General features: G+C 41.1%; 2 protein-coding genes across 2 annotated transcripts; one reads left to right on the top strand and one right to left on the bottom strand.

The window, feature by feature from the left end:
- Positions 1–67: 67 nt before the first annotated feature.
- Positions 68–9,152, bottom strand: tmprss13a (transmembrane serine protease 13a). The gene is made up of 13 exons (XM_062386515.1): positions 8,919–9,152; positions 6,122–6,290; positions 5,882–5,992; positions 5,311–5,472; positions 4,726–4,852; positions 4,175–4,270; positions 3,990–4,033; positions 3,527–3,689; positions 3,157–3,335; positions 2,859–2,957; positions 1,988–2,127; positions 1,736–1,888; positions 68–1,190 (listed from the first exon to the last, which is right to left on the bottom strand). The coding sequence occupies exons 1-13, from the start codon at positions 8,937–8,939 to the stop codon at positions 1,176–1,178; spliced, it is 1,479 nt and encodes a 492-aa protein (XP_062242499.1). The 5' UTR covers positions 8,940–9,152; the 3' UTR covers positions 68–1,175.
- A 3,110-nt stretch (positions 9,153–12,262) lies between these two features.
- il10ra (interleukin 10 receptor, alpha) lies at positions 12,263–16,879 on the top strand. The gene is made up of 7 exons (XM_062386484.1): positions 12,263–12,573; positions 13,098–13,224; positions 13,519–13,688; positions 13,800–13,942; positions 14,305–14,476; positions 14,963–15,081; positions 15,271–16,879. Exons 1-7 carry the CDS (start codon positions 12,483–12,485, stop codon positions 16,177–16,179), a joined length of 1,731 nt encoding a protein of 576 aa, XP_062242468.1. The 5' UTR covers positions 12,263–12,482; the 3' UTR covers positions 16,180–16,879.
- Positions 16,880–20,922: the final 4,043 nt, after the last annotated feature.

Here is a 20,922-nt window from a genome sequence, read left to right as displayed (position 1 = left end):
TAGACCACTCTCTCTCCTGTGTGTGTGCGACTGACAGCCAGGTTTATTCTGTAATAATTCCACACCATTATCAAGAATTTCCTTCATCTTTATTCTTTTTTTTAATGCTCAGTGTTAAAAACTCATTGATCCCATACATTAGACAAATAGACGTTTCCGATAGACAACATGGCCACTCCACATACATACGACACAGACGACACACACCCACACACATTGACATACAACATAAAAGAACAATTTCTGAAATTAAATTCACAGTGTGAGCGCCAGCCTATATTAAAGTCAGGTTCGAGGGTCACACTGCTTTCTTTCTTTTCAAGTGAATGCATAAAGTGTCAGTTTTTTTTTATTTTAGTGTGGTAAACAACAATGAACAAGTAAGAGACAGGAGCCGTGTCCCGGAGGAGGGAGAACACACCTCTACAATCATGGATCATTTTGTAAAGTGTATCATTATCACACCAGCTTTGGAGATCACAGTGCAGTGGACAGCTTCATTGGCACAGAGCACGGGACAGAAGGTCCAGCCATCCTTAGGTTCAACTGAACACGTACTGTAGGTAAACATAAGTATACACTGTAGGATGGAGACACCGAGGAAGGAGGAAGAAGGAATGAAGAGAACGGGTGTCATTGTATGGATTATGGTGTGCAATGATAATCACGGTCAGGCGGTACACAAGACAGTTGGGTGATGGAGAATGAGTGTAGAAAATGGAGAAAGATTGAAGTCCTGTGTTGAGCTTGTGCATTTCGCCGTGTTGCTTCTCCCCCCCAGCCCCTTCATCTGCCTTCCTGTCTACAGCATCTCCTCATCAATTCATTACCTCAGCCAGGGAGGACACCTTTTCACCCAAGTGCATTGTTTTGCATTAAACTCGGAAGGATGGGACACAGACTAAGAAAGAACCCGTTACATTTTTGTAGAGAAAAGGGCGAAATACAGGATATTTCCCCCCACATTGTATAGCATTGGGAGATATGACGTTTGTTTTACAGATTTTAGAAATTTCCAAGGCAATAAATCATGGATCTTGACATATTTAAGGGATTGATTTCTATGGGTTCATTTTTCTGAGGTATAATGGAATATAAGGGGACTGTTGGGCCTTAGTCCGTACATCTCCCTGAGACGACTTCATAGTGCAGGGTTCATCGGTGAAAGGGGGACATCACGGCTTCTCTTGCTGTAGGAGGCAAAGCAAGAGTTCAGATGAAACAAACCTGCAGCCTTTTGTTGATCTCATAGTTAATGCTTCATCATTCGGGTGTCAAACTACACAATTTATTCACTGCTACCCCTTTTCCACCAAACTAACTCTGGATCAGCTCAGGATTCCTGATGGTTCAGTGAACCAGCCCACGTTTCCACCACTTTTGAATGGAACCATTGTAATGAAGCTATGAATCATTAATAGAGAGCATTGCACAGTAAACAGTAGTAGCAGGATACTGTGAATGTTTGCACTGTGTGAATTACTCTGTATTTCTGACAATTTCTCACATGCCGCCTTCATCTTCTCTTTTCCAATTGGTAGATTATGACACACCCACTGATGTTGTAAAACCTGCTATTTCTTCCATTCCAGCAGGGAAAGGACTTTTCGGGTTTCCATTCAATTCATCTTTGGTCAAATTGCCTCTAACGGTTGAATATGATGTGCGTGAACTGTCAAGTGGAACCCGTTTCATGAGGGTGGAAAAGGGGTCGGTCTGCTCCATCCATTCTTACCTGCATCTTGCTATAGATCCACGGAAGAACACTTTTGACGTCGGTATAAACTCCGGGCTTGTTTTTCTCTCCACAGCCAGACCCCCAACTCGTGAGGCCCATCAGGTACCAATGGCCGTCAGAATCACAGACCAGAGGTCCACCACTGTCCCCCTGGAGAAGACGGGTCATTCTTGGTTAAGGAACTCCTTGGTGTTAAAAGCAAACTGTATCCTCTCACTCTATACCTGTCGCTTGACAGTGACTGCTCACCTGACAGGAATCCTTGCCTCCCTCCAGTTTACCAGCACAGAGCATGTTACTGGTCACACTGCCTCCGTACACACCGGGTCTGTTACACACTTGTCTATCAATGATGTCCACCATCACTTCCATCAGATCATTAGAGACAGCTAAAATATGTACAAAAAATTGCAGTTTAATGCAGGTGAAATTTTACACTGGGCATAAAAATATGACTATCTGACGAATGTGAATAGGAAGGTGGTCTCAGACTTTTGTACCCCTCTGTATATGCCCTAGCATCGCAACAGTCAGTCCTGTGTTTCTTCTGTCTGTGGTTTACATGATTAATTGTGTCATTTGACTTCCCCTGTCAATCGGCAGATTCCCATCAGACAGTACTTTTGTATCATGTCCATCGTTCTCATTTCTCTATCAGCCTCCTTATATAGAGGACAGAGACTACTCCATGTTCCCTAAAGTGGTCTGAACGTTATTCTGTTGTGTTCTGCCCGCCTGTATTTCTTGTGATGACTATCTGCCGAAGTGCCCAATAGAAATCTGGATTTGTTGTTCTATTTGTTGTTTTGTCTGACAGCGTTCTTGTTTGTAATTTTTTAATCTTGCTTTTAGATCTAAAGACCCATTTTGGTACTAGATCCATATATTTCTCATTGTATCATGTAGTTTAATGATGATACGAGATGTTTACAACATAGTTTCCTCGTTCATTCAGAAAGACACAGACAAAACTAAATGCATGTTTGCTCTAATCTGGTCAAATTGAACATTCTCTATTGTATACATGCACCTTATTATATCCGTCTGTCTCTCCACTACAATGAAAGCTTAGGAGCTCCAATACAAAAAACACGCTTGGTGACTCATTAGCTATGCTTACCAGATCCTGCTACAGTGGAGCCGAAGCCAGTGGTCCAGCATTTGGTTCCTTGGGGAAATGTCTGGCCAACTTTTGGTAGACAGACTGGTTGAACTTTCTCTGGTAAACAAAAAAAAATAAAAAAGTAGAATTTAACTTCTGCAAACACACTGGATAAGACGTAAACTGAAATGGATGGCACTTTAGACAAATGTAAAGCCATTTCTGGAGGTAGTAAACATTTTTTAAAATGTTTCAGCCTTTTGTTTAATAACGCTGGCGTTTGAACCCAGTGAATGGAGAGAATTTGTTTACTTACTGCTGAAATCAACTGGAGATTTAAGTGTGATCAGAGCAACATCTAAGTCGTTAGTGTGGTTGTTGTAGTTCTGGTTGAGCAGGATCCTCTTCACGTGATAAGCCGTAGGCAGACTGTCCAGAGACACCGTTCCAGCATACACTTTCCAGTTCTTCGCTACGAGAGTCTCTGAGTTGCTTCTGCAACACAGAAAGAGAGTGTTTACTGGAAAAGCAAATGTTTCATACTGATTTGGACATGGCACTTACATTTTAAGCCTTTCTATCTTTGCATTTGAACAAAAAAATTGGAAAGTGTGGACTGCATCGAAACAAAAATAATTTTGCAAGAATAAACAAGATGGCTGGGGCACATGTTCAGTGTCACTCACTGCGGGAAGCAGTGGGCAGCGGTCAGCAAAAAATCCGGGGAGATCAGGACTGCGCCGCAGACATGGGATTGTCTGAAGTGGAGCGACAACTGCCAAGGCCACTGACCTGTCTTGGCTGCAGTGCCCCCGATGATCCGGGATGTAGACTGCTGCTTACCACAGTCTGGGGAAGACAGACAGTGAACGATACGGTCCCACAACACAGAAAGAGACAAAACGTCCTTGAATTCTGCGCTTCAACTACGTTTCTGAGACATTTTGAAATCAAAGTTTATTATCTGGCATTGAATAAAATCTTAAAAACAGATCAGATTCTACATTTAAGAAACCAGCAAAACGTGTTTTGACTGGAGGTGCATGTCATTGGCACTGTGCGTGTGTGTGAGAGACAGAGGGGCAGAGAGAGCTCATGTGTAAATGTGTGTGACACATGACTGTATAGGAACAGATGGAGGCTCCTTACCCACACACTGCAGGGAAACGATCTCCTGGTTGGGACAGGAAGAACTGTGAAATGACACGTTGAGAAAATCATGTTCATTAACATGAGCAAATACAGAAGTCTTTTATATTTCTCACATTTAATTTACATTATGGCATTGAATTTATTATAATTGAGAATGGAAGGATAATAGATTAAATGTGTACCTGACATTCACCAGACTCTGGATAGGCAACGGTGCTTTTTCGCTCAATTCTAGAGCCCTGGACTCCTGAGATTTCAATGGTTCGGTGAAAAAGTGTCTGAAGAAAGAGACAAGGGTTATTCAACAAAGCATTAGTGACACATTTGCACTTATCGATTCAATTTTGTTGACGCAATGCCTGATTGGACCTGGAAACTAATTGTGGCTCTGTCACACTGAGAAAGCCCAGAGGGACCTGAAGAGAATCATTCAGCTCTAAACTCACAGCAGCAGGTGGCTGATGGATCTCAGTGGATAAATCACAGGTTGGAGATAGAAAGCTACATCTCTGCTAAAGCTGCTGTTGAAACCGGGTCTGGCAAAATGAGGAGCAGAATCGCTCCTTCATGGAGGCTGAGGCAGCTCTGACTGATGATGGGGAATGGTAATAAATGATTTGAGGCTGGAGAGCTGATCCAAAATGATTTTCAGCATTTAATGTAACTTCTCTCGTACATTTCATGGCTGTTGTTTCGCACACTTAAAACTTAGAGAGGAATGGTGAGTCCTTACTTTCTGAGACCTAGCTGAGCACAGGTTTGTTCAGCGTAGCTCTGGTCCCAGCCGCTGTAGCACACTGGTAGGAAGCCGCCTTCTTGAGCTGTTTTGACCAGCAGACGATTGTCCTTACCAAATGTCACTGGTGAAGAGACGAGACAGGAGACAAAACACAGAAAGCCATTTAGATGGCGTCTCCACAGAGGCTCATGTCTAACACAATGTGATTGGAATGTGGAATTGTTTTCTTAGCTGCTACAACTGCAGTAAAAGTAAAAAATAAAAGGTGAAAACATGAAAGCTTCACTTGACAAATGTAGGCTTCCTGTTGAAAGTCTTTTCTTTCATATTTCTTCATATTAGACTTTATAACTTCTTCATACTGAAATGTAAAGTGTACACATAATTAAAGTATGCTGTCTTGTCGAATGCAATAGCTTATTATCCCCAATATCAATTCAATGTTTGAGAACTTAAATTAAGATCAACCAGCCTGTTCACTACATTCTTTTGACTGTCAAGTGTCTTTTCCATCCTTGGTCACCATTTATCCTTAGTCTGGTTCTGATAAGGTCTGTCAGTGTGATGGTGCGCACTCACCACAGTTTGTTTCGTCGCTACCCAGTTGGCAGTCTTTCTTTCCATCACATTGGACAGTATTGTTGGGGCAGTTGTCGTACTTGGGTAAAGAGAGATCTTCCTCGTAATGATCGTCGTCATTGAACAGGTACGATGCTGTCGCCAGCCTGGTGCCGAATTGGACTGTTGGGGTAGAGTGATTAGATGGTGAGGAGTCTTGGCAGATTTACAGTGTGCCATTATTGTGCTCGTAAATTAATACTAAAGCTTGACATGACTCAAATCAAACTGAATTTAATTCCCTTGAACAAAAGCAACAGCCTCAAATAAAAAGAAGAGAAGAATGGTAACAGAGCTCAATGGAAATGAGGAAAATCAGAACACCGTTATTATTATTATTAATAATCTTATTGTTATTGTGTATTCTGTTAACACAGTTTTTGTCTGTGAGGTAAGCTTTGTGTTGTTGAGGCATCACAAGGGCAGAGGCAACATATGCTTTGCATGCAGTTACAAGAGTCCAGAATAAATTAAAGCAGTGATTGAATATTAGTGACGATGTCCAGTATCAGCATGAATAAAAACAATATACCTCCAAGCCAGATGCCCAGTGGCAGCAGAGCGAGCACCAGGAAAACTCCCCCTGACCCTCCGTAACACTGGGCCTTATTCTCACAGCATCTCCTCTTCTTATGGCTGCCGGCTGGACACAGACAAACACACACACACAAAGACACAGTGACGCACACGTTCTCCATTTGTTTTGCTCGCACACCTGCATCATTTGCATTGTCAGAAAACTGATGAAGCTGTGGTTATCGCTCACGCTTACCTGAGTGTGAGACTGGTGGAACAGCCACAGGCGGTGAATACTGGGGGCTGTACTGTGGATGGTTGGGGGGTGTCAGGCCGGGTCCCACCCCATATACTACATCGTCGTAGGGCTTGAGGGGGGGCAACGAGTGCACAGTAATAGGGTAGTAAGGAGGAGGGGGATCGTTCTGTGAAGACAGAAAGGACATAGAGCACAGTAAGTAAACAATCGTAAAGATAAAATCATTTTAATATCAAACAATATGATTTTAAGTCTTGGTCCGCTGGAAATAAGACAGTATGTGACGTTTAATAGAAAAGAAACCAGTGACTAGGTAGATAATGGAGAAGGAAGCAAATAGCTGTGTGTTTTTGGTTGCCAAGACTGAGCAGGTAACCCATTGTCCTCCATGCAGTCCTGACACTAGTATCAAGTCTGTGTTTAACACACACACAAAAGACACAAATGGTGTTTCCTGGCAACTGTGATTGAAATATCTGGCCATTTTCATTCCCAGTGGCCATATCACATAGTTCAGACCCAGTGTTTAAATCTGGGATATGTAGCTTAACATCTGCTAACAGGGGCGATGGAATGCGACTGAAACTGTAGGTTTTGATTGTAAACAGTCTCCAAAGGGATTTTACCCGACGACCTTATCGCTCTTTAACAAGTTCCCTTTCAATGACTCATGATAAGGAAACAAACAGGTTAGTCAGACTATTCCTGGTAAAATAATAGCCTCAAATACCACGGATTCCTTTTGTCTCTGTGTATCTTTCTACCATAATGACTAAACATTTTTTCCGCATTGTTTCACTCTCCAAACCACCTTCTCTTCCTGCTTCTCTGAAACACTGGTTTACTGTAAACGAGGATGCACTGACAGAAAATACACTGACAGTAAAGGTAGCTTCCGGTGGCTGTACTGTAAGTGATTAAAGAACAACCAGGTTTTCCGTGTGGCTGGGTAAGAGAAAGAAAGATTAATGCTGCTCTCATGTCTGTGTTCAAGGGTTTTTCCTTTAGGTGTGTTTTTAATTGTCATGAATGCCATGATGCCAAGAAATCCTGTAGAAACGTCATGGTTACCAGCTGAGACTGATGCGTGATTGGGTTGAAGTCTATAAAGAGGGATTATATTGTGTATTACTACTTGGCCAGGAAATATTCTGAAATCTCCAGAATACAACAAACAACATATAATGTTTGAAATATTGGGTTTTAGAAGTGTTGATGGTTGGAGGTCACTGTTGCACACAGCCAGGCCAGCTGTGTCCCCCCCCGATTTCAGCTATTATGCTAAACTTAAGCTAAAAAGCTGCAAGCACTCACTTTGCATATGACACAGACATGACAGTGGTGTTGTTCCTCTCATCTTGCTCTTAGTGAAGAAAGTGGGTAAGCATATTTCTGAAATACCTCTTTCATTTTCAGTCAAATTCAGTGAATACTTTTGTGCACGGTTATTACATGTACTCATTACAGTGCAGTGGTTGAGTCACGTTGAAAGCAATTACTCAAAAGTCCCAGACAGCTTTTAGTAATGTGACTATACTTGTTTGTGCACAAAGTTGCCTTATGAGCTGCTCGAACTCAATAACCAAACCAATACAGATGTGTCAAGTTCTTTCTCTTTTGCTTTCTTATTAATAAAAAGCTTTTGAAGACTTCAAACACACTCACTTGGAATTTTATGGAGCTTTAAATTTGTATGGTCACTTACAGCCACTCTGTTTTTAATAAAGTCAAATCAGTCTTGATGGGTGCGCACCATTGAGCAGAAACCTCAAGTGAACCCAATCAATCAATTATCGCTTCCGCGTAGGTTTTGGGAACCTTCTTCATTTAATCTCAACCTTCATAAACGGGGGGGGGGGGGGGGGGGCAATCCTCTTTCAACAAAATAGTGAAAAGGAACAAATCTCTTAAGGTCACACTGAGGGGGCTGTAGGTGGACCCATGACGGGAGGCGTTTCATAACACCACTTCTATTGCATGCTGATCTGGTTTCAAAACTCACCTATAGGAGGAACGCACCTCACTTAATTAAAGTGAAGTGGCCAAGTTGAAATAGGTGGAGGAGAAGAATCATCATATTTCCCACTGGAGTACACATGGATCATATTGCACAGTTGGCCCACTGGCCATTATAGTGGAAAAGTACTCAGAAATAAAAAGAACAGGGACTCGCATGACAATTGAAATGCATTGTTTCAATCTAACAATGACTTTGTTGATACAACGTTAAAAAGCTACCTGACGTGAAGGTGGTGTCCCTGTAGGTTTAGTTACTTGTCTACAGTGAATAAAATAAATCAAGGCCGGCCACTGCGTACAACACAAAACACCTTTTGTCCTTAGCCTATGGTTTTGGATAAGGAAACAACATTGTTCAGGGAAATATCCACCACCTCTAAAGCTAAAAAACATTTAATTACAGCATTAGGTAACTTGCGTGTCACAATCTAAAGAGCTACTAGTGAAGTATTAAAGGATTTCCCAATAGAAACTAAAGACAGAACCCCTTCATAACACTTTACCAGGATGTGAAGGCGAAAGCTACAGTCAAATTCCCTTTTAATTTGAATTACCTGCCAGCCGGTAAGTATATTTAAACAAGAGAAACCTATATTCAGCCTATAATCCCTGCAGTGAACAGCCACACAGCCTTTAAGACAACACACTGAAACTCAAACAGACCAACCAGAGGATCAGATGAACAGAAGTCTTATTGTTATTTATAGGAAAACGCAAACTGGCAAAAAGGAGAAGGGATTTTTTGTTTGGAGAGAAGGAAAAAGAAAGAACCTACCGGGTCATTTCGCTTTGCCATCGGACTCAGGGCAACAGAAGAGTGGAGAGTGCAGGTGTTTCCAGGTAGGTGAATCCTTTTTCACATCCAGGCGTTTCGTCGCGGAGCAGTGGTCAGACCATGGTGACGCCACATTGGAAACACCTTGATTCTTCCCCCTCTGTTCTTCTTCTGTCCTTTCTACCTGTGTTTGTCACTGACCTTCATCTGTGCAACAGGTAGGCCTGCCTGCCCGCCTAACACCTCCCACTTCTAGCCTCTATCATTCTCTCAACCCTTCATTATTTTCCTCACAGAGACGGGTGTGTCCTGTGAACCAGTCCCCCCCCCCCCCCCCCCCCCCGCCAGACCTGTTTGGTGGCAGCCGGAGACCGTCAGCGCTCGTTTCACAGTATGAAGCTCCATTACGGTTCATATGACACCAGCTGAGGGGGACTGGACTGAAAAAAGCCTTCCCTGTACATACAACTACGGGAACTTGTTTGAAAATGCTGCTAATGATTGATTGTCATGTTACAAGGAAATGTTTAGTATTTTGAGTTTAAGCCAGGATGTGTCATCTGTAAACGTTGCACCTAAATGTGCTTGTTGACTTGAGGTGCTGGGGGAATAACACGGCTCTGTTATTGAAACCTAGAAATAAAGCTATGCACAAATAGATGCTTCCGTTCTAGTGCCCTTTTACCTGCTGTCTGGCAAACAAATAAAACCTCTGATGTGAGGCTATAATCTCTGCACTGAGCAGCCCCTGGCAGCCTCCTGGAGGGCACATAGATTTACAGATAACACAATACACTGAAACTCAAACAGAACAAGCAGAAACTGGATACAAAGGATAAGGAAAGGTGGCAATGCCTGGTTTTTGGACAATGGTGTAGCTTTGGGAATGTAGTAAAGTAATGTTACTTTATAAATACGTAGGGATATAGAGCACTGTATTTAACTAGAGTGAGAGAACCTTTGTTTCATTTCCCCCCCCTCGGCATGTTTGGATGTTGTCACAACTCTATACTATTACATGAATAAAGTTTAAATGCACGAATAATTAGTTAGGGCAGCAACATCAACTTATAATGTTAGAGCCTAGTATCGACATTAATGGTGTTAAACCATAAACTCTAAACGTTATGAGGCTCTATCTAAATGTTGCCATTACTCAGATACTGCATGATTTTGATTATCAGACGGCTAGAGACTCACAGTGAGCAGACCCTCTACCACCACTAGAGGGGGATATCATGTAGAGTCTGCATCCTCTGTGCATCTAGTCACTGCAGGGAACTCCCCACAAAAAACCAAATGACTCAAGAGGAAAAATCCCTCCCCTGAATAAACACAAGCAGTAGAGCTGCAACTTTTCACATCCACTCCGCGGTTCCCTATTCTTCTGCGAGACAGAAACCAAAAGATGAGAGTATCAAAACCATGTTTGCATTCGGCAGGAACGAAAACTCAAAGGTCACATGAGAAGAAGAAGTGTGAAACAAAAGGGGAATTAATGTGACATATTTGGCTGTCATTAAGGAGAAAGTATTTTCTCAGAAACATAATGATATTCCTTCCAAAGCTCAACAGATACATTTAACTGACCTCAATGATACAGGTCAGTTGTTGACAATGTTAATGTGAGGGTTAAATTATAAAGATCAAATTAACATGATAACAATGGTACTTGTCTTTTCATGACGAAACTAACGTCACACAAAGGAGGTACACATTGCACCTAGTTATTAGAACAGTTCCTGGGGAAAACAGAGGCAGAACTGAAGAGAGTGAATCAATAGAGAACGGCCCTCTAGTTTAACCAACCAAAAGCGGGCCCATATCCCTCTAATCCTTGCCTCTCTTCATGGGCCACCAGTCAAATTGATGATTGATTTTAAGATTCTTATATTAACATTTAAAGCTCAGCCTCCATTTATGCTTCAAGCTGTAATCTAAGATCTTCCAACACTTGATAGCGGTTCCTTAGTGAGGGTTTACAACTAAAGGTGACCGCACTCTTGCCACCAGGGCCCTGAGGCTCTGGAATTATGCCTGAGGAGCATTAGACTAGTCACTACTTTACCTGTTTGAAAACAGTGCTTAAACAAAGTAAAGCTATTTAATATCAGCTTTTCAACTGGTTTTAACAGACATTTTTAGTCTTCAATATGTTTTTAATGTTATTTTCCTTATTTGAGTTTATTCTTGTTTTGTTCTGTGTTGTTTTATTCCCATACATCTTGTCAAGTACTTGTAACCTTGTTTAAGTAACTGATATAGAAATTAAATTGTATTATCATTCTTTAGGACAATTGTGGTGTAAATCTATGTTGTTATTGCAAATTTACTATAGAGCAGTAACCACCGGAGGCAAAAGGGGAAATCCAGATGTGTGTTGGTGTATTTAAGGCCTTGTATCAATACTGTGTGCATGATTTTATCTGAGCTATATAATGGAAATAATGACAATGTCAGAGAATAAAATAACATTTCTTATAACTAACATTTCTGATTACCAACTAACTAATCACTTACTCACATCTTGAATATCCACTCATGCATTTAAATCATGCATTTTCTTAAAAAACGTGTGGTGATGTTATCTCTTTTCGGTCAAATGAGGTAATGGAGATAGGTTCAGCACATGCTGTGGTTTGTCCAGATAAGAAACAGATATCCCAACCAACACACTATCAACACACTATCTCATAAGTTGATAAACTTATGAGATATTTTCAAACTCTACATGAGATCTAAATTCTACTGGACTCGTAAAGCATGGGGTCATGATCACATTAAAAGACAGTAATGTATATAAACTCATAACTTTACCAACAAATCATTTTTCAACAATAATTTTTTTTACTTGTAGGCAATTAGAAACATTTGAATTGAAGGGTTGAATTCACTGTTTGTTCTGAGTCCCCCTGTAGTCACTGTACATCTTCAGGTTTCCCGTGAGTTCTCACAGCCACTTTGCAAAAGCCACCTTTCATGTAGTCAACCGCAACTGAGGTTTTATGCAGAGACTCACAGGAAACCCCAGACATAGAGAAATGAAGACTCTAATATGTTAGAGGTCAGAATGCCTCCCCTATCCATCTCCTGTATGCCACTGAAAAAGCCAAACGGGGGTTAATTCACTTTTCCTTTCTCTAAAACTCTCATCAGACTAACAGTGATCTCTTCATGACAGCTCTCAACTGCAGTACCCTCTGCACATCATGCATTGGTTGAAAATGTTGAAAGAGGAAAAAGGTCTGATGAGAGTGGTAAAAGAGAGACGAAACTGGGAGCTACGTCACAGCAGGAAGCGTGTCACCCGCTGTCATCTGAAGGGGGGGGAGTTAAGCAAGATAGGAAGGTTATATGGGGAGAAGTAAGTACATCAAGCCGTTCGGGGGGAGTCTGGCTCGTCTTACTTCTTCCACAGACACCACAGGATCAACAGCTGCCTCCTCTCTATCTAACCGAGCCATTACACAGAGTCATTGAGGAGACGATGTTTCTACAGTTTCATTTGCCTCAGTGATCACGAGAAGGGATTTTATTGCCGACCAACTTGTGAATTATGAATGAATGATGATATTTCTCTGGACAACAAAAATGGATATGAGCTGCAAGTCTCTAATTCTTCTTTTCCTTGTCATCTGCGTGGACTCTCTGTCAGGTAATTAACAACTCTTCTTCTTTTTCGAATTGTTTTATTTGACAAATTAAACCCCTTTTGTTTTTTTAACACTGTTTATCCTGACATTCATTTTCATTTATCACTATTGAATTGTTACATAAATCTATTTATGTGAAACACTGTGGGTCAATTGAGGCGTCAGAAGAAGGGGAAACATTTTCTTTTATCGTAATGTTCTTGTTCCACTCTGGGTAAGGATTCCCGGAGTTGAAATTAGTAGAACTCTGTTCCCTTTTGCAAAACACCCAGTGTCACCGTGAGACGAAATCCCTTTAAGGATTTGCAACATCACTGTCTTTTTTCATAACCCATACTTCCTTTTCTCCACTGGACCACATCCTTCGCTAAGCATTTATCTAAAAAAAACCTTTTCAGCATGTTTGGAAAATGGTCTTTGGTTCTGTAGAGAACTTTTAAAATTAAAGAGGCAGTTTAACTATACTTAATTTGGAGAAATGTAAATAGTTAATAGATGTAAATCATGATTCCCCTCTTTTTTTCAGTGTCAGGACTGGACGTCCCTCGGCCTGATGACCTGGTGGTGAACATTTCGGATGGGGAGGTACTTATATATTGGAAACGTCCTGTGGATGCCCCCTTGAACTCCAAGTACAATGTACAGATGGGAGAGTAAGTTTAACTTTCAAAATATCAGTAACAACAGCTTTACCTAAGCGTTACCATGTTCTGTTCATCAACTTCCTGTTTTTTTGCAATTCACATTTCCCAGTGTTCTCTGTTTTATTTCTGTCCCAATAATCTAAATTAGTTTTCCTCTTAACCTTTGCCAACTATAATAATTTTCTCAGGAGAAATATTTATTGTTGATTCTGACTTTTATTTAAAGCAACACTTTATTTCGCCTTGTTTTGCCCAATGACTTGTCTTCTTCCAGTTGTTAACTGCTGTGTTTTCTACCCACAGGCTCATTGGGGACTGGGCCGAGGTGCAAAGCTGTACTGGGATCACAAACTGCCATTGTGACCTGAGCAGCCTTATATATGACTATCACCGTGTGTACAAGGTCAAAGTCCAGCTGGTCGCAGGTAACGACACATCGCAGTGGACAGTGAAGAGGGTTCGCCTTTTTGAAAGTAAGCACGGTTGTTACTTTGGTATGATTGGTCAGTGTGGCTTTGTTTAAATCTTCTGTTTTGGAGACAAACTAATTTATTTTGTTACCTTTCCTTCCTCTGTTCTTACAGGTGAACTGCAGCCTCCCTCCTTCACCTTGTTGGCTACTTCCAGCACTCTGTCAGTTAAGGTTCATCGGAAACTCGTTCTGAGAAAGCTCTTTTCCTATGGACTCACCTACACCATCTACCTGGAGGAGACGGAGCATGATAAGGTGGGTGTTAAATAAGGTTTAAAGGCACAATATGTGAAATAAAGTAAAACAGCAGCAACGCTATCCAGTAACCCTGTCACCAAGTTATTCGATAAACTAGATTGGGATTAATTCAAACACTCTTAATCTGTCAGGGATTTCCAAACACTGACAAACACACTAGAAAACAGTTGTGCAACATATTTGATAAGCGGAAAAATAAAGAAGTTAAACTCAGTTTGTATATGAATATTGTATATTTTAAACAATATAAACAATATTTTGATATTTAATGTCAATCTGATCTTCGTGAATCAGTTCTCAGGCATGCCCCTTTAGGTTCAGTGTTTGACCCATATGGCATTTTGATTTCTACCCTGCAGATTACCATAGCATACCTGAGCGATGATGACGCTGGGTTGGAGCAGAGGACCACGACTTTCGGTTCTCTCCAGTGGGGAAGAAAGTACTGCGTCAGCATGAAGGTTGAGGGTAAGGGAGCCCGCTCTGCGAGTGCTGTGTCTCCTAAACAGTGTCTGCTGCTACCGGAGAGAGGTAAGACAAGAATTACAGTGACGACACACAACAACAGACAGTGGCATGGAATACAATTTAGTTTAACTTAATTTATTTAGCTTAAAAGAATATAGCCGACAAATGTAATGACCGTAAAGACAAAGAACAAAGTCAATGGCAAATAGTTGTATGTGGCAACAATCAAATAAGATACATACAGACCTGGTGGTGTTTTACTGTAATTACAGCTGGCCTATCTATGGATATACTCTACTGTGTACATGTATATAGTGTATACTACACTGTTTTGCCACATGCTGTACATTTTATAGGCTTGACACACAAATGCATATTTTCTAGCCTTAATTAAAACAGTCCAACATTTATGTAAAAGTCATGAAACCTGTTCACTTTCTTGTTGAGATTGAGACGAGAAGATCAACACCACTCCTGTGTCACTCTTGTCTTCTATTGCTCTGATAAATCCACATTTATGCTAAAATATTTCTGTTTTGCTCCTTCCAGAGTGGTTCATAATTGCTGTATCATCCCTGTCTATTCTGGGTGTGCTGTTAATCGTCGTCGTCATTGCAACCATCATCCTGTGTTACTTGAAACTACCAGCGAAAACACCTGCTGCGTTGGTAAGTGGAGAAAATTACAGACAATGTTCTGTCAACTATGAAAATGAATCTCAATTCTCAAAGACCACCTTTGCATCACATTCTTAATTACAGCTTCATGACATAGCTCATAAAGGTCATAGCTCAATCTGATCACTCAAGTGACAATCAATCAATCGATGACTAATATTAAATCTTCCCCTTGACCAGAAATCCCCTGCAAGTCTCTGGCTTCCACTCGCAGTTGAAGAGGGCACTGTGGAGGTTGTCACAGACAGAGGATGGTTCCTATCCCGTTACGGAACAGAAGTGAAAAACGACATAACTCACCCGGTGACCCATTTCACACTGACGGAGGACAATGAAAAGGAGGAGGACAGCAGGACAAGCGGGGAGTCACACTCTGCCACAAACAATGGAGGATGTCCCCTAATGAGACAAGATGACAGCGGCTGCGGCAGCATGGGAGGAACAGAGAGCTCCACCGGCAGTCGGACAGATTACTCCCTGCAGGACGAGAGGACTGATGCTGACAAAGTTCGTAAAAGGGAGGACAGCGGAGTGGGGCTGGGTTGCCAGATGGATTCTTCTTCCATGGAACTGGATGGACCGGACATCAGGCCCCTGAAGGAGTCCGTCCCTGTGGGTAGCTACCGCACACAGAGCCCCCCTGCTGTGCATACTTGTGCTAGTGATGACGAGGAGGCGTTTAAACAGATAATTCCAGATACAGTTTTGGCCGAAGTGGTCAGAGGTTACAGAGCTGGCCCTCAGGTGTGTATCTGTTCGGGAGCAGGTCAGTGCACTTGGTGCCATAACCAGGGTCATAACGGAGCCGAGGTCATCAAACAGTACAGATCAACCTGTATAGAAAATGAACCACTGAGCAGCAAGTGTGATTTCGTGGACTCTTACAAAGCGGGGCTCACATTTTCAAGTTATTCTAAAAAATCTCAAATGGACACCGTCATGATGGACGATTTAAAAAACATGTTCAAACACCTTGGGGACACTTTCCCTCTGCTATCCACTTTACCCCCACTTGTGGAGGGAGGACATGACTTCAATATGAACAATGTGTGCCTCTCCCTCAATGACGTACAGCTGACAACTGACTGACACTGGGAAACAACAACGCTATATATATAAAACAACGTATCATGGACCGGTACACTCCCTTGACCCGACATGAAACACTCTTTGAGTCATGAGATGGTGGCATCTGTTAGTTTTGGGGAGTACGTTGGAGTAATTTCTTGGCCTCCAAATCTGAAGCACTTGTTGCTCATATAGAAAGGAAACAAGAACCACACAGCTGCCGGCTGATATCTGTTTGAGTCTCGTGAGCTTATACAGATGGAGCCTGAACTTCATGCAGTCGTTTCCCACTGGGTATACGCACAGCTGACTAAAAGGCTGCCGACCGGAAGTGAAACTGGCGTGGGGAGCAATGTGGAGGAGCGGTTTAACAGTTACACGCTTTTGGACATTTTGCTTTTACATCTCTGACAACATGAAATCATCTTTAAAGTTTCGGTCACATTTCCACTGTTTTTGTGAACTGGTTTCAAGAGAAGCACTGAATTAAGCACCAAACATTTCTTGTAATTTTCTATATTGAGCAGGATGTTTTTTTACATATTGTTTTGCTTTTTTTTCCGACTGAGCAAGTGACTTTCATGTTACATACTGCAGACCTGTCTTTAAGCTACTTCCATTTATTTATTTGATGTTATTTAAAGTGGTATTTATTGTGTATTGCTGTGAATTTACGCAGTTCCGGTTTTTTCCACATGTGATTAAAATAAAATCCTTTGTTGAAATGTTCAGTAAGTTTCATACACTCATAAAAAAAACCCGGGGGTAAACAAATGTCCTGATGTTTATTTTCAGAAACCATGACTCAAGCAAGCACAAAGACAAACGTGAAACATCCAACGTACACCTACTGTAAAAACAACTTTTATATCTATTAGCGGTACTTGGGGGATCCCATATGCAAATAAGAGAGCAATGGTTTCAAAGATAGTTAACGAAGTAAAGAAACACTTCCTCTCTCTGTCTTCCACTTCTTTGAAATGTCCTGCATTGCACAGACAGAAAAAGACAGCAGTTTTTGTTCAGAAAAGCAGATTTATCTATGTATTTACTGAACATTTAACTCTTCAGAAGTTGTGTAAATGACAGTTTGCTTTACTTACCAGGCAATAGTAAGGCCTATTTCTTCATGTGCAGTATACATATGGATTTGGAAGTGAGACAATAAAGTCAAAGCCGTAAGTTTGAGAGAAACAAATCATTTAGACTAAGCAGTACATGGCCAATGATGATCACAAAATGTTTGTGGGGATGGATAAACCTGTTCGGACACCCTGGAGTAAAATAAATAACTGTAGAGCCCCCAACCCCCCACCTAGAGCTCTCTGTGCAATGTGAACTGCATCTCCAAATCACCATTATGTACATTGATACAAGACCTTGTCACAAAATGTGCCTTGCAATTCCCAGACAAGATTTAAGATTAGACAAGATTAAATGATAGTTTGGGGTAGAAGAGATCACCAAAACCATCTGATATGCTGCGGGCCTGGTGCTTTTGAAGCCATCAATCAAAGACGACTAAGGACAAACTCAGGAAAAGGATTTTTAACTGTTTTAATGTTGTGGATGATCATCACACAAAGCCAGAATGTTGTCAAAAATAATTTCAACCATATTCAATGAAAACCTTCCTAGTCTCTCTACTTTTGTCTTGTGCTTGTATACGTTATGACTGTTTTTGACAGAATATACAAAAGTTGACCTTTGTTCACTTCTTTGGAAGCAGCTCATATCAGAAAAAAACTGAGAAACCTGAAACTGAAGTTCTGGCCACAATAGAGCATTAAAAAGGCATAAGAGAGGTGTGGGGGGGAAGTCACTCGCATTTTACAAGAAAACGGATCGACTGTGGTTGAGTTGTTGATATTCTGCCTTCCCCTTGAACTTTTTTCTCGTGTACGGCACAATGTGTGCACTGCTGTGGGGTGTGACAGTTTCTCATGACAAACAGCAAAACGGAAAGATATATTTAAATGTAAAATACCCGTTTTGTTTTTAATTCATATTTGAAATTACGTCACATAATAATACAATTTTGTACACACTACAGCGTGATATACCTTGTTTTCTGTTTCAAGACAAAGAAGTTATCTTTAGTTTTTAAGACCCGACTTAAAAGAGACAATGACATGGTATCACATCAAGTAAAAGGGTTAAAATTACCTGCTTAGGTTAAACAAATGAATTACGTATGAAAAATGAATTATAGCAGCGAAACGTTACCACAAACAAATAACACACATTCTGAAAACAGGAAGGCAGTGCGTGGGAAAGCGAGAGATGAAGAGTGTGCTTTCAATCACGTAGATGGCTGCCAGAATCTGCTGCTAAGCATCTCGATTTGTTATTTCACCCTGGTGCTGATAGAGAAGGGAGCGGCAGACTTCTTCATCGCGACCTTGCTGAAGAGGGAAAGATCAAACACAAAGCTCAACCATTAAACCATTACTGTTAGAGTGAGGATAGAAAAATGTGTATTTCAAAGGCCTGTGAGAAACAATCCACTTACGCGAGCACTTTTTCTTTCAGTGATGGCTCTAAAGAGGAAGAAGTGACACAATGAATACGCATTATGACAATAAATCCATATTTGTTGGGAGATGTTGCACGTCATCGCATGTAAGCACACACACACCCGTTTCATTGGGTTTAAGTATATTCTCCCGGAATATAAAGCCATGCAGAGCGTTTCAGCTCCATTTGTGCAGATTTGGGATATTTATCTCTGAGATCTATGCTTCAAACTTTGGATTTAATTTCCATTAGAAAAGAAACAAAAGAGAGAAGTGACGAAAAATGCCTCAGCTCAAGGTAAAAAAAAACTTGTTGCATTCGTAAAAATCATTAGGCATTGGCATTTGTATATATTGCTACCATTTTGGACCCATATAAAGTTCTTAATGTGTGATTAGTGTCCACAGACGTCTTTGTAATTATTATGAATATGATCATTGCTAGAGAGAAGCGAAGAGGTAAGTCTTTGCAATGGCCTGGTTGAAGCTCTGCTCACCCTTTTTCTTGCAACATTTTTTGCATTTTTGACATTTGTACTTGGTGCAGAATTGTACAATGCCAATGGTGAAGAGGATTATAAGAATGCCAAAGCCCACAGCGATCCCAACTGCCTCCGGGTTTACCCTGGTCCCTGCAAATACAAAACACAGAGAGGTTACTCTGTCAAAGATGACCATGCAACCATTCAAGAATAATAAACCAGACAACTGAGCAACACAAAGGCTCATTTAAATGTTTGTTTAATTTAATAGGGTATCGTATGACTCACAATACAGAATTACCAACTGAAACCTGCACCTTATTAGTCAATATGTGTGGGTTCATTATAAATGAGTATTCACCCTGATGAATTTAAATTGGATGATCGATCTCTGTGAAAGATTCAGGCCCGAGCATCATTCGCTATCTAGAGAGAGTGAAATTTAGTGTGTGTAGCTTGAGAGATAAATAAACAAATGACACATCACGCGAAAAGGTGGGATTCAATCACACCGCCATGTGAGGATTTATTTTCCAGAACTGCACAAGATCAAGTTCACCTACATGGTCAGTGTTTTACATTAGGACCTTTCAAACAAAAGCTCTATTGTACACATGCAGTAATAGCAGGAGTCAGTGGCCATATAGGTTTAAAGGGCTACAGATTTGAAACATTCAAAGCTCTCAGTTAACAGACTGGGAAGCACAACTCGTTCCGGTGGGAAATATTCAACAAGACGCCTTCATGGGCACTGAATCTAACAAAGGAAGGTTTGTTTCCTTGGAATCTAGAAACAGCTATATTGTAAAAAAAATAATTGATTAGAAAAATATCTCTGAATTTTAGAAGTCGTGTGTCTCAAACCAAACAGAAGTGAAATGAAAAGCTTACCAGCATTCCCCATAGTGAACTGGTCAGGATGACTGAGGATATGTCTCGTCGGTCTTGTCCTCTCCTAACTCTCCGTTTGTTGTAGAGCTATTTAACTTACTTATTTGTCTTCAGACGAGTCGCTCTTTTTTAATTTGACTCGACTGTGAAGAGTAAAAACACAAGAGTGCCTCTTCCTCCTTCATTGCCTACGTCTACTCTACATCCATGTCCCCATACCAGTCATTCTTTTAAACCGGTTTATCCTCTCTCTATCCTGTCAGTCAACTACCCTCCCTTCATTCGCAAATGTCAGAACAAAGTGGACGGGAGGACCTGTCATTCTTACTTGGACAGAAGTCTTTTTTTCAGAATTGACTGTGGAGTACTGTGATACTGTGCAGTCCAACAGGACACCCAGCATTGTCTCACTGAGAACCCAGAGGAAACTCACTCGAGGCCGACCTTAAGAGAATTATCTTAACCACACAATTAGAGGCCTCTCAATTAGGGTTTACGTCACAGCTCCAATAGCAGCCTCTCTCTTTATAGTCCAAAAATACACTGCCAGGTATTCACACCTGGTGCATGGAGACTCCTGTTGGATGAATTGAGTTATTACACCTCTTCTTTGCCTTTACAGAGTTCACCAGCTTTACCGAAACAGAATGTGGGCTGTGAAAAGTACAGACTCCCTTTAATACTGGAATTATTTTAGCTATTTCTGTTGTAGCATTCTGAGCATGGCAGGATTTTCTTGGGTGTTTCCTATTGGTACAATTATGCATCCCTGGACACATGGAGTTACCCACAACACTATACAGTATACTAAAACAATACGTTTTCCAAAAATACTTTTATCTGGGAAATTAAAGGTCTGGCCACTTTCTAATTCC

This window comes from Platichthys flesus, chromosome 4 (genome assembly GCF_949316205.1).
Source record: "Platichthys flesus chromosome 4, fPlaFle2.1, whole genome shotgun sequence".
Taxonomy (NCBI): Eukaryota; Metazoa; Chordata; class Actinopteri; order Pleuronectiformes; family Pleuronectidae; genus Platichthys; species Platichthys flesus.
This window is presented reverse-complemented; position numbering and strand designations above follow the sequence as displayed.

Coding starts and splice junctions, on each gene's coding strand:
- il10ra (XM_062386484.1), top strand. CDS start 12,483: ATGATGATATTTCTCTGGACAACAAAAATGGATATGAGCTGCAAGTCT. Junction 12,574..13,097: donor CTGCGTGGACTCTCTGTCAG/GTAATTAACAAC, acceptor TCTTTTTTTCAG/TGTCAGGACTGGACGTCCCT. Junction 13,689..13,799: donor GAGGGTTCGCCTTTTTGAAA/GTAAGCACGGTT, acceptor CTGTTCTTACAG/GTGAACTGCAGCCTCCCTCC.
- tmprss13a (XM_062386515.1), bottom strand. CDS start 8,939: ATGGCAAAGCGAAATGACCCG. Junction 2,958..3,156: donor ATCTCCAGTTGATTTCAGCA/GTAAGTAAACAA, acceptor TTTGTTTACCAG/AGAAAGTTCAACCAGTCTGT. Junction 1,889..1,987: donor GAGGCAAGGATTCCTGTCAG/GTGAGCAGTCAC, acceptor CGTCTTCTCCAG/GGGGACAGTGGTGGACCTCT.